Here is a 13,723-nt window from a genome sequence, read left to right on the forward strand (position 1 = left end):
CGTCGAAGTGTCTTTATAGATACTACTCTCTCGCACTCAAAATAGCCGAACAGCCAACAAAAGGCCGTCTGAAGGAGTAAGAAAGCAATCTTCAATCACCGACCAGGTAACTCATGAACAATAGCCATCATGTAGGTTCTTTATCTAGTCTCATATGTTAACTAGTTAAAATACAACCCTTCATAAAAAATAAAAGGAGATATTTATTAAAAAAATTAATTATGTCAATTAATTAAGGAGAGTAATATACACTCTCTTATAAGTAAAAATATTATTAAGTATACATTTTATTTATTATTTGTGATTTTTAGCTACGTAACATTACTCAATTATAATATGTGAAGAATTGGGATTTATAATTGTTGCAGATTCAACTTAGGGGCTAAACGGCTAATCTTAACCCAATGAGGTCTGTCTTAAAATCCACATGCCTCGAATAAGTTCTAACAACAATTTGAATATATGTCCAAAATAGTCCCAAATTTTGTCTGGCTAGGATTGAAGGTTGGTGGTGCCGTCGCTGGTTTCGACTCTGATCACTCGGGTGAGTCGAAGAGAGGGAGCAGTTGTTGGGAGAAGCATCATACTCATCTCACGCGCAAAGAAAGGAGATCGTGGGTGTGTTTTGGATTGGATTGGATTGGGTAGGAAAATCTTTGTTTGGGACTATGTGAGATTATTAGTCCGGATCCCTAATTTAAAAAAATTCATAAATGCGAGTAAAACCACTTTCTTTATATAAATAAAAAATACCAATTTATCTAAAAATGACATTATTCTTATTCCTAACTCATATTGATATATCTCTAAAATATTTACTGATTTAATCATTAAAGTGTTTTTGTAAGTACTACCATCTCTCATTTGTGCGCGCACTCAAAACAGCCGAACAACCAACAAAAGGCCGCCTGAAGAGTAAGAAAGCAATCTCTAATCACCCACCAGCCACCAGTAAACTCATGAAGAGTAGCCATTATGTAGGTTATTTATCTAGTCCCATATGTTAGCTAGTTAAAATACAACACTTCATAGAAAATAAAACAAAATTGAACTAAAAAAAAATAAATGATGGTTGAGCTAGTATTCTTAATCTTGTAAAAGTCAATTTACAAAAAAATAAATGATGGTTGAGCTAGTATTCTTAATCTTGTAAAAGTCAATTTACATAAAATAAATAAATATGGACCATTTAAACCATGCTTAAAATTTCAAGGATGAAAGTAAAGCCGTACTAATAATTACTCTTCTTTAAATATAAACCATTTACGAATTCCAATTGTTCCAACCATTGGATTAGTAGTTCTATACGGTTTGATTAGTGGAAATGTGACTGAGAGTCACAGATAATAATAATAATAATAATAATAATAATAATAATAATAATAATAATAATAATAATAATATAAAATTTAGCTGACATATATCTTAAAAACATAAATTAAAATTATTAATAAAAAATTATCATAAAAAATGTATAAAATTTAATTTTTAATATAATTATTATATATTATTAAAATAAAAAAATAAAATCTTGTATTAATAATAATCTTAACTGTATTGTTAAAGTAGTTAATTAAATCTTATCTTATATATAATATAACATGCGTGATTGATTTTGTAATTGAATGATGATAGATTTTTTCATTTTTTTTTTGGTCTATGAAAATAGGGGAATATGACCTTTTAATCTGCCAAAAGCTTCATTGTGCTCTTCCCCAAAGAGTGATTGTCATGATTAAGCTAATTTCATTTCATATATAGCAATTTTCTCCTTTTTTCCTTTTCAACCTATCACCCTCTGCCCTCTTTTAATAAATTAATCATAGATGCTTTAATTTACAGTGTATGCATTATTCTTCTTTAATTTTCGCACTTGGTCCCATGTCATTCTTTACTCAGTTTCGGAATTTGTTTATGTCATTAGATATGGCCAAAAAAAAAAAAAAAACAGAGAAAAAAAAAAGAAAGTCAATTCGAAGCCAGGATTCTTTGGTGCCTTTAGTCAATGTTTTGGCAACTGATTTTAATGCTCTTCTTGTAAGGCTAGTTTTTTTTAATATTGAAAAAATTTAATAACTAAATATTACACTATAATTTTACTAATATCTAAAAAGTAAACGTTTAATTCTTTTTTCAGTTTTTTTTTCTTCCAAAATTAAGAGTGAGACTCAAATTTACGATTTTAAGATAAATATAAAGAAATCATATCATTTGAATTATAGCTCGTTATCTTTTTTTCATCAGTTTTTCATTTGTATATTATTAATAACAATTATTGTGTATACAGATTTTTGGTGACTAAACAAAAAAAAACAAAAAAAAAATTATCCTAAATCAACAAGCATAAGATGCTGAAGCTCATCACAAGATTCCGACTAAATAACATGAGTTGGATTGGTCTTGACCGCATATCTCGCCAGCCAATCTGCCACAGCGTTAGCATCACGGGTAATCCATTCAAAATCCACAACCCAAGGTCTTGATAGAAGCTCCTGTATCTTCTGAAGAATATCAACCACATCACAATTTAGCCTATTTGCCGAATTTTTTAAAATGTGCAAAATGTCAAAAGAATCTGTTTCGCACACAATATCTCTCAAGCCATAATCCCAAGCTAAAATAAAACCCCTCCAAACAACAAAAAGCTCACATCTGACGATAGGTCCTGGAGGATAGCTACTAGAACAACCCGAAATCCAACGCCCATTAGAATCTCTAATAACACAACCAATTCCTGCTAGGTTCCAATAAAAAAACAGACTCGCATCACAATTAACTTTAAAAGTGTCACCTGTTGGAGGTTTCCACCTCCTTCGATCCTTGAAAGTTATACACTTGGTACTGACAGACTTTTTTAAATCATTAGCAGTAATCCGAGCCATAGCAACAACCTTATAGTTTGATCATTGATCTCCATTATTGAAAATATCATTGCAACGATGCCTCCACACCCACCAAAGACCCGCCCCTACAATTGCCTCATTGCCTGGCATGACCTTCCGAATCCAAAATTCTAAAGGAGTACCTTCAAATGAATCAATAAGCAAAGGATCCAACATTTACCAAATACATCTTGATTTCTCACAATCCCTAAAATATTGTGCATACAGATAATCACAAATAAACTGTACAATTATACAATAATCACACAATAATAACAAATTTATATGCTTTTGGATCCAACCCATTGTATATATGGCAATTCCTCTTCATAGAGGGTAAAATTATTTTGAGTGTATTAGCAATAAAATTAACTATTTAATCTTGACAATACATAAAATATATATGATTTGGGATATATATATAAGTACAATTATGCCGAGAATAATTATTTTTTCTTATTATTTTCATTTGATATGTATTTCATTCTTTATTCGTTAAAAAGTTTAGAAAATATATAAAAGAACAACAACATTATTTTTTGAAAAAAATTATATGGTACAAAATTGAGTGAATATCAAAAATGGGTTTTATTTGTGTTATATGAAAGTATGAGAGGCGAATTCGAAACTAACAAAATGCTGGGAGTGGATTAACATTTTTTAATGTCTAAAAAGACAATTTTCTAATGATATTTTTTTATTTTATATCTAATTCACCAGGGTGAATTATATTTTGTAAAAAAAATTAAAAAGCAATACGCTAGGATAAAATGTATTTTTTTTAAATAAAAGTTTAAAAAATAATTTGTCGTGACAAATTGTATTTTTTGATGTTTTTTAAAACGGAATTCGCCATAAAGAAGAAACAAATATTTGCCATTTCTATTAAGAGATAAATTTACAACATAAATTGATAGAACAAGAAGCAATGGTGAACAAACTCTTTTTTATAATAAGCACACTAATTTATTTTACCTGAATCGAATGTAAAACTTGAAAAAAAGTTACAACATCATATATAATTAAACATTGTATAAATATTCTATTGGCTCCTCATACTTTCTCATAATTAAATCGAGACAATAACTACACCAATAGAATTAGAATAGAATAATGATATCCAAACAAGAGCGAGTAACACCTTTATTTCTAATATTATATCTATGAATTTAATTTTCAAATACTATCAGTATAAAAATTTTATATAAATAATCAATCATGTATTATCACATTAATAAAAATAATTTATTTTTAAATTTATTAATTAAAAAATATTTAACTATATAAATTTAATTGAATGACAGTCAAATTTACTTTTTTTTTTAATATACTTAGCATATGTATGTATTAAAATTTTATATTGTTGCAATTGATTGATTTGAATGCTGGCATCATGAGAGGCAAATAACGTTACCCAAATGGTAATGTTCTTAATTTTTAAAAAGAAGGATAGAGGCGAAGGGTGCAAAAGTCAAATAATTATTGGAGGAGCTTGTTCTAAAAAACAAAATGGATGGATGTCAAAAACATCTTTAAATTTTTTTTGGTACGTTAATATAACACTTGTCGTCCTTATTTGTGTGCCATGTTTTGGAGATTACTTATCCTAATATTCTTTGAGTATTGATTACTCCATGTACACCCACTTTCATTTTCAGTTAGGCCGTAGAAAATTGATGAACGACTTCAATCAATATTTTCGTGTTAGTTTTGGGATCAATTACCCCGGTGTTTCTTAGCAATAATGAAAATGATTTGTCTAATAATGCAACAACTTCCAAAATACAAGTTATCTTTATCAATAACTCAAAAATCACATTTAGTGAATTTTTGTTTTTCATTCATTTATCCATATGTTGAGTTTTTATCTTTCATAAGATCTGAAAATATTGTACTCTTGTTAAATTTTACAATAAATTGGAGAAATTTTCAACTTAATGATTGCAATTGGAAAACATTTTTTTAATAATATAATTTATGTCTGGAGAATAGATCAAAATTTTAAAAATATTTTTAAAATTATGTTATTTGAACTATAGTTTGTTAAAGAATATGTGACGGTTATTACCTACAATGATGTGATTAATATTATAAATTTGACTTTAGATAGAACGGTAAAATTTAAACTTTTTAAATTATAAATCTATTTAAGAACAAATCTTAATTTAAAAGTCATTCCTAGGTACGTATTAAACTAACTTTTTCTTTTGGGCTCTAAGTAATAATTTTATCTATTTATTTCATAAAAATTTAATAAAATAAAAAAGAAGAGAGAAAATAATAAATAATAAATAAATATATTAAAGAGCGAAATAATTTACAGCATAGAATAAATAAGAATTTTATTGTAATTAATCTAATGAAAGAAACTTTTCCTGGTGTTTTCCAATAAGTAACTAGGAATTCCTTATTCCTTTGATAATCATCATCATAATAGTACTAACTAGAAATTAAAAAAAAAAGTCACTTCATACCTAATATAAATTAATTAAAAAATGAATTAAAAGAAGTTGATATAAAAATTAGAAAGTAGTTTCTTTTTAATTGCTATAACTTTTTATTTAAAGTTTAAAATGTTGATTAGAAACAAAAGTATTCCCTTTTGAAAATTATTTATGGTAACCAAGTGTATATATATTGTACGGTGAAAATTCAGGTTAAATAGTTAATAATTTAAAACTATAAATAATTTAACTAATTTGATTAAATTTTTATTTAACGATTTTTAACTATCAAATTTTAATGATTTAAAACTGATTTGGTCTTTTAACTTTTAAATTAACATTTTCTGAACATCATTATTACACGTGTCAACAAAATGGAGCGCACAGGCATCCCATGATTGGGTTTGTGGTCAACCACGTCAGCAAATTTGGACGGTAATGATCTCTCTTATCAGAAATCAACGTCCCAGATATTCTCATAATTTCTTTTGAAAAAAAACACCACAAAACACCGTTAATAGCCTCATACGGTAATCTCCTGTACCTGCCCCCACATGATCAATGATCCGGTGCAATCTCAACCGTTCGATTGAAAAGGCGCAACAAAACAACAGAACCAGCTTTCTATAAATTCAGATGAAGACGGAGTTAGAGTGTGGTGGGTCTGCGTCACTGCACCCAGAAACAGAATCAGGAACAGGATACAGAGAGTGGTAGTTCCATAATTGGCGAGTTAGGGTTCGGAATTTGACTCACTGAGTCACCGCATTGTCGCCGGAGTTTTTGTTTTTTTATTCTTTCTTTCTTTCTTTTTCTTTTTTTGGCTCCGATCATCAATTCATCATCATTACTCTTGCGGTTCTTTTTTTTTCCGGCGAGGAATTTGGGATGTTCCGGTGAGGCGGTGACACTTGGGTCATACTTGAGTGAGGGTGAATTCCCGATTTTGACCCCAAAGCGAAGGTCTTTATTCCAAAGTTCTTAACTTGCTAAATATCTAATGGGTTCTATTTAGGCTTCTTCTGGATTTTGCATTCAGTGGAGTGATTGTGATTTATGAATGTGTCATTGTGTGTATGATTTTGGGGTTGATTGTGGGATGATAATTATTTACATGTTGGTACTTTGGGATTGATAAAAAAGGATAAAAATTTGTTCTTTTGGAATACGAATAATGAACTTTTTTGTGCATTTCTGGGGATGCTCGTGTTTGAGATTTATGTTTGGAAATTTGATGAATTTGGCTTATTAAAATCATTGAATAAAGGGAAAAAATATACTGTATTTTTTTTTGTTGACATTCCAAATTGGGCAATAGATCAGTTAATTCATGCTAAGTTCTTCAACTTGTTGAATTGGGTTTGATATTTGAGGAATCCTTGAGGAATTTACTGCTTCTGTTGCATTCATGTTATTGCCTTTTTTTTGTAGTATCTTAAAAAAAAAAAACTTATGGCATTTATCAGATATTTTTCGTTAATGGCTTTGCTGGATTGAATTTATTTATTTATATTTATTAATGCCCCATTTTTTTATATTTTTTTTCATTTGGATTTTCTTTTTCTTTTGTTGGTGAAATTGAATTGAATCATTTCCTAATCTAGAGTGGTTACTGCAACAGGCAGGAACCACTGACTGTCCACACTCTCAAAAATTTTCACTTGTTTCTTTCACAATTCATTGGATTCTAAAGAGAGAGAGCTTCTTCAACTCAGTTGTGTGAAGTGTAACCCTTTATGGCTGTCTCTTTGACACGTTTGTCATGGTGGTTATGGGGTGGCAAGAAAGAGAAAGAGCCAGTTTCTATCAATGGCTCATCATCATCATCCACTGAATGGGGCTTTCCAATGAAGGAAAGAGAGGCTGTGATGAAGTTCCCTTTGGTGAAGGGAACAAAGGTAGCTCCATCATCTCACAGGAACAAGGTTAAGAGGAAATGGCAGAGCAGAGAAGATAGAAGGATAAGGGATCATCATGATGATGACCATGCTAACGATATTGATGATGATGTTGTGTTGGTTCCTTCTGATGGTGGTGGTGGGTGCTTGTCTGGCTCTGAATCTGATGACTCTGATTGGTCCATTGGGTGGTTGGAGCCTCATGGATCCAGTTTTCAGAGCTTCGATGATGAATCTGATAATAGTTTTGCTGTGCTTGTTCCTTGCTATAGACCTGGATGCAAGGAGGTTGAGGGTTCCAATAATGAGCTTTTGAGTGTCATCAATGACCTCCCAAATGAGTTTTCATCTGGTAAGATTTACTTCAATTGTATAATTTGATTTCAACTTGTATTGTATAGTATTGTTCTCTTTCAAGTTCATTGCACTGCCTAACATTTTAGTCCCAAAAACATTGAGGTGATGACAATTTAGCCCCAAAATTGAGATAACATTTTGGGGATGTATAGAACAGTGGTTCTTTTGGGGCTAAATTGTTAGTGATCCAATCTTTTGGCTGCTAAATTGTTGGTGGTTTACTCTGTTAAAGTTGTTATTGGATTGTGACTCCTTTTATTATGCTGGTTCTTTGAGGACAGAGATTATTTGTTGAGGTGTTTTATGAGTTCCGTTGTAAATTATGTGGTTGAGAACAATCTATAATTGATGATTTGGATTTAGCCTTGATGATGATGATTCTGATGAAGAAATGTATGTCATAATTATCATTGTTATTGTTAGTGTTTGTGACTTTTCTCTAATGACAATGAGGCACATGTAGCTAAGCAATTATAATGCTGAGAAAAATTTTGCACTGAATTTAACATTACTATCTAATCTAATGTTCCAAATTCTATACCATATAAACTGCGCAGTCAAGCAATTGATGACTTTCTTTGGTGATTCAATAGAAGTAACTTGCTAAGAAATAGAATCCAATCTCAGTAGATGGTGCCTTTACTAAAATATCAATCAGACATTGTAAGTAGAACAATGTCACTTTGTTGTATATTTGTATTGTCCTTGTCCAAGCTTGATTTATCAATTTAAGACCTGCCATTTCAATTAATGGTAATGTTTGTAAACTGTCTAATGATAATGTTTGGATATGCAGCTGGAATGAACTACATGGATCGATGGCTGGCTTCTATTCAGAATTTTAGAGCTTAGAAGAAGACTGAGCCTGTTACTATGGGATCTTTCTGACCAAAAAACTAATATCTAGAAGTAGGGGGAGGCAAAATAATCTCATGCCACCAAGATTAGTTAGTTTTGTACATAGAATCCAACTCTCCTCTAATATCATCTATTATGAGTAGTAAATAGCTTTAGTAGATATGAATTTGGTCTTGGATATTAATCTCTCTAGGCCAATCAAGACTCTATCAATCACCAAAAGGAAAAAAAAAATGTGAATATGGACTTTTTTGGTTGTTGGAATCCTTTATATTTCTACAGTAGAAGGTATCTATTCATATAATAAGATGTGATATTTTGCCCTGCTTAAAATACCAAATAACCATTGAATTTACATCCCCAATAAGGGTATTCTTTATGTTTGACATTGCTTGTTCATATTGTTCATGAACTACTTTTTAGGTATCCAAGTTATAATTTACTAGTGTATTAATATGTGTGTTTATTAATTTTTTTTTTATAAATTAAATACGTATGATAATTATAACCAAGAAGTTTTGGGTTTGAGTTTTCGAAATACCAAAAGTATGCTTTTTATAGGTTAATCAAGATGGTAAATGTCTAATATTTTAACAAATGAATTGAGTTTAAATTTAAAGTATATTTTTTATAGGTTATATATAATATTTGAAGAAAATTTGCATAATAATTCTTTTATATTCCATTAATCCCATTTATATTTAGTAGATTATGATGCCTATTATTTATTTTTTTATTAAATGTATGTATTAATAATAAATATAAGCAAAGCTAAAATGAGAAATATTTTATTTTAGAATTAGGTATAAATTTTAAAAGTGAAAATTTATTTATTTATCCTCGTTTCTATACACATGGTAAGAATGGGGTATACATAATGGAGTTTCTTTGTGTAGCGAGTAAAAGTGGTGATTAAAATATTTAAAATATTATTATATATTAAAATTAATTATTAATATATTTATATATAAATACATATAATTTAATTTATTTTTGATATATATTTATATTTTAATATATATTTTATATTAATAATAATTTTAATAACTAATTTTAATATATAGATAATATAGTTGTGATGTCGGGCAAATTTTATAGTGTATCCAATAGTGCTGGAATTAGTCATTAAATTACATTAGTGTGTCAGAGAATTTATGATTATGGTGGTTTTGGGTGTTTCTTACCTCGATAACCTCCCAATGGGTCTGCTTCTTAAATTGGGTGGCTTATGATTTTTACTTATAGAAAATGTTTAATTATTTAAGTTTTGCCGAAATTATAATTAGATTTTATATTTTTTTATATTATTTTAATTTTATAATTAAATATTTTATATTAAAATATTAAAATTAATAAAATATTCTTTTTAAAAAATATATAATTCAAAATATAATTAAAATTTTTATTGTAGATATTTTTAATTTATAAAAAAATATTTTATTAATTTTAATATTTTTATATTAATAAAAATTTAACTAAAAAATTAAAAATAATATAATAATTTAATTAAAAAATTTATAAAAATTTGATTATAAATTTAATAAAACTAACTTATAAAAATTTAAAATAAATTGTTTTTTCAAATAAATTAGACAACTACCAATCATATACATACATTATAAATTCGCACATCCACCCACACATACGCACAATTATATGGATTCATATATTCTAATTTCTATATATTCTACTATAAGAGTTAAATCGATGTCTCGAACCCAAATGTAGTTACATGAAAGTTAACAAATTTACCATTTGTATCAGGTCTCATCTGTAAATATTTATTTTTTTCGAAAAACTAAGATAATGTTTGGTTAGTGTCTTTCATTTCTAAATAAATAGAAACAAAAACATAAAGATACATAAATTTTTTATTATATTTAATAATAATACACAAGACACAATAATTTAAACTAAATGTTAATTTTACCTTTCTATAACCACTACTTTACTATTATCATTACCACTATTATTATTTTCTACCACCATTACTACCACGCCACCGATTCTTTAACTTCAGCCCAAACTAACCTTTCTTTTTTCCTTTTCATACTTCAAACTTTAATTTCATTTCTAATTGCTTAATTATTATTTTGATTAGCAGAACCAAGTTTTTGAATCCAATAAAGTCCCATATAATGCAAGCGATGATTCAAATTATTCTAACACCTTAACAACTTGTATTTTGCTTCCGATTTTTTATATTGGCACTTTGCACCGAACACCACACTCTCATGTGCTTGGTGGTCCAATGCATTTTCATCATTCATATGCGGTTTCTGCAAAAATTCTTCAACCCTTTAGACAAAAAATTGGCAGGCACCGAAACAATTATTTACCGAAAATATGGATTATTCATAGAACTATCAACTACACCACTACACATATATTAGTATTTTAATATATTTATAAATATTTTAATTTAGAATTTAAAATATAAAATTTAGAAATTAGCATATCTACCATATAATTACCTTTATATTTATATTAAACACTTCTTGTTCACACAAATTAACACATAGGGAAGATAGGTAAGATTTCTCTTTCAGAAGGATGAAGGATCTATTCTCGTTTCTTTCTAAAATGTTTAAAAACAGTTGGAAAACAATGCAATTTCTACAAATGGTAATATTTGCTGGCCATAGTTGTTCGCCTATGAAGCACGGATATTTGCTGGCCATAGTTTTTATTATTGAGATGCATAAAACCTCTTCACTATAACAGTATTATCTTAAAGTTATACTGTTACATTAGAAAAGCAATACATTTTTTATGCAAGTTATGTTCAATTAAGTTAATTGCCAAAAAAATTAGACCACTATATGTATATTACTTAACTTGAATTTAAGAAATTAATACCTCTGAGCTTGGAACTGGAGAATTTGTGTGCAAAATGGAAGAATCTCCTCATTGTTTTCCATCAGAAGAAAGAAAATCTTGGCAGGAGTATCAGCAACTCTGAAGCTTTTGCGGTTTCCCGTACTAACCACAAGCTAGGAAAAACACTGAAAATTCAGCACAAGAAACTCAAAAAAGACACACATCATGATGATGAAAGTGAGAATAGAAAGAAAAGGAAAAATATACAGTACATACAATTGTTTCTGTACATGTTTAGGCCTCGAACCTCAAAGCATAGCAGCTAGCGACTCGAAAAAGCATATTCACTAAGCACATACACTTGACCCTCTCAAAGAACATATATACATCCTAAACACATTCCTCAATTTTCCCAATCTGAGAATAGAATTAGCTTCCTAAGATTACGGAGGAGAAAAAATCCCAACCTGAGACATGATTGCAGCGAGCAGTGAGGATTACAGCAGAGACGGCTCAAGCATAGGAGCGAGGATGTGAGGCATTGACGAGCCGACGACGACCAGAGACGGCTCAGGCAGCGCAAGGCAGAGAAGAGGGATTACAGCAGCGGCGGATCCGGGGCGGCGTAAGGTAGAAACGACAACAGCAGCGCAAGGCAGAGATAGCTCTAGAGGTGCAAGAAGCGGCGGTGGCGACCTCTCTCTCCATTGTCGCCTTCTCCATCTTTCTTTTCTTCCTCCTTCGATGGCGGATCTCCCTTTCTCTCGTTCTCTTCGCCACTCTCCGTGTCTCTCCCCATCGCCGTGCTCACTTTTTTCCGCACAATGTAGAACCCTAAACCTAGCCCCTTTCCTTGCTCGTTCTCGTTTGAGAAATACTTCTATTATTTCATGTTAAGTTGAATTCATTTTATTTCAAAATCGATGGAAAATTGGAAACTGGAAAGCAAAGCTATACCAATTATAAGATTTATTTCTGAGAGAGGTATTAAAAATTTTAGGCAACACTTAGGAGGTGAAGTTTAAAATAAATTTAAAGACAACACTTATAAAATGTAACCTATTGACTTTATAATAATTGTCTTCATATATTTGATAGAGCAACGCTTGTTAAGTGTCTTTTAATTTATCTAAGACATCACTTATAATATGTTGGTTAAAAATATGTTGTAATAGATCTATTTACTAGCAATTAGTATAAAGTGTTGTCTATTTTTATTTTAGACAACTTTTTTAAAGTGTTGTCTTGAAAATATGTTGCAATATGGTAGTACCTCCATGTTTTCTATGTCTGCCACTGCTAGGAAATCTTCGAAGTGGAGCACATAATGAGATTGAATTCCCTCAATTTAAGTTCAGTTTTGCTAAATTCGTGTCAAACTTAGATATACAATTTCAACGATTGGTAATATATTTAAATTTTCTTATTTTAAGTTTTTCGTTATTAAAATAATTTGATAACATATTGTGATTTTTTCTGAAATTACCGGCCTTCTTTTACATCAATGCAATGCCAGTGAAGGGAATAAAAGTCAGTTTAGTTTCTCGATGTGGCAATTCTATATCTTGCCGTATTGCATGGATAGCGGATGATGAAGCTTATTTAACAAGATGATGGTTTGAATTTGCACGAATTCTAAATGTCCAAACTTCTGATGTTTCAGTTGGTTGTCGTTACGAAAATGACTCTAATCTATACGTGTCTAAGGACTATAATAGATTAAATATTATTTAAGTAATTTAGTTTTAATATTGGTATTTGATTAAATTTATTTTATATTATTTAAATTTAAATTGTTGACTCAATTTATATATTACGACTATTTTTATTTGATATGTTATTTTTAAATATTTTAATACAACATTTCTTTTTTCTGATATTTAATTTTTTTCTTGGATATATTGCATCACCTTTTTTTTTTTTTTGTATTTTAGATTAGTAATGCAATTCTTAATAAAAGAGTACTTAAAACAAAACAAAAAAAATATCACTATTTAAAGGAAAAAGAAAATGTACGTGAAAGAAAATAAAAGAAAAAATTAAAATTGCTCTATCAAAAAAAATTGTATACAGTTTGTGTATGAATGGGGCTGAGATTGGAGGTTATATATGGGTATCAAACATAAAAATTTATTGCATACATTGTGGAATAATATATATATATATATATATATATATATAAGAAAATAATTATAACAAAAAAATATTTAATATATGTGATTTAAATTAAATATTTTGATGTATAATTAATATATATGTATGTATAAATAAGGAAATATTTAAAATTATCTAACAAAATTAATATATACGTATGCATAAATAAAGAAATTACTGTAATTTATGAAGATTACATATAATTTTTTTCTTTCAAATGAATTTATTCTAATTGTATTACAATTAGCTCATGAATAATGTATAATTATATTATTTTAAAAAATTATCTTTATTATAAATATGCATTAAT

The 13,723-nt window shown here is 28.8% G+C and overlaps 1 protein-coding gene across 1 annotated transcript; it reads left to right on the forward strand.

Moving 5' to 3' along the window:
• Window positions 1–5,989: 5,989 nt before the first annotated feature.
• Window positions 5,990–8,807, forward strand: LOC130979759 (uncharacterized). Its single transcript, XM_057903297.1, has 3 exons — window positions 5,990–6,289; window positions 6,948–7,576; window positions 8,378–8,807. The coding sequence occupies exons 2-3, from the start codon at window positions 7,063–7,065 to the stop codon at window positions 8,431–8,433; spliced, it is 570 nt and encodes a 189-aa protein (XP_057759280.1). The 5' UTR covers window positions 5,990–6,289; window positions 6,948–7,062; the 3' UTR covers window positions 8,434–8,807.
• Window positions 8,808–13,723: the final 4,916 nt, after the last annotated feature.

This window comes from Arachis stenosperma, chromosome 5, assembly GCF_014773155.1.
Source record: "Arachis stenosperma cultivar V10309 chromosome 5, arast.V10309.gnm1.PFL2, whole genome shotgun sequence".
Classification (NCBI taxonomy): domain Eukaryota; kingdom Viridiplantae; phylum Streptophyta; class Magnoliopsida; order Fabales; family Fabaceae; genus Arachis; species Arachis stenosperma.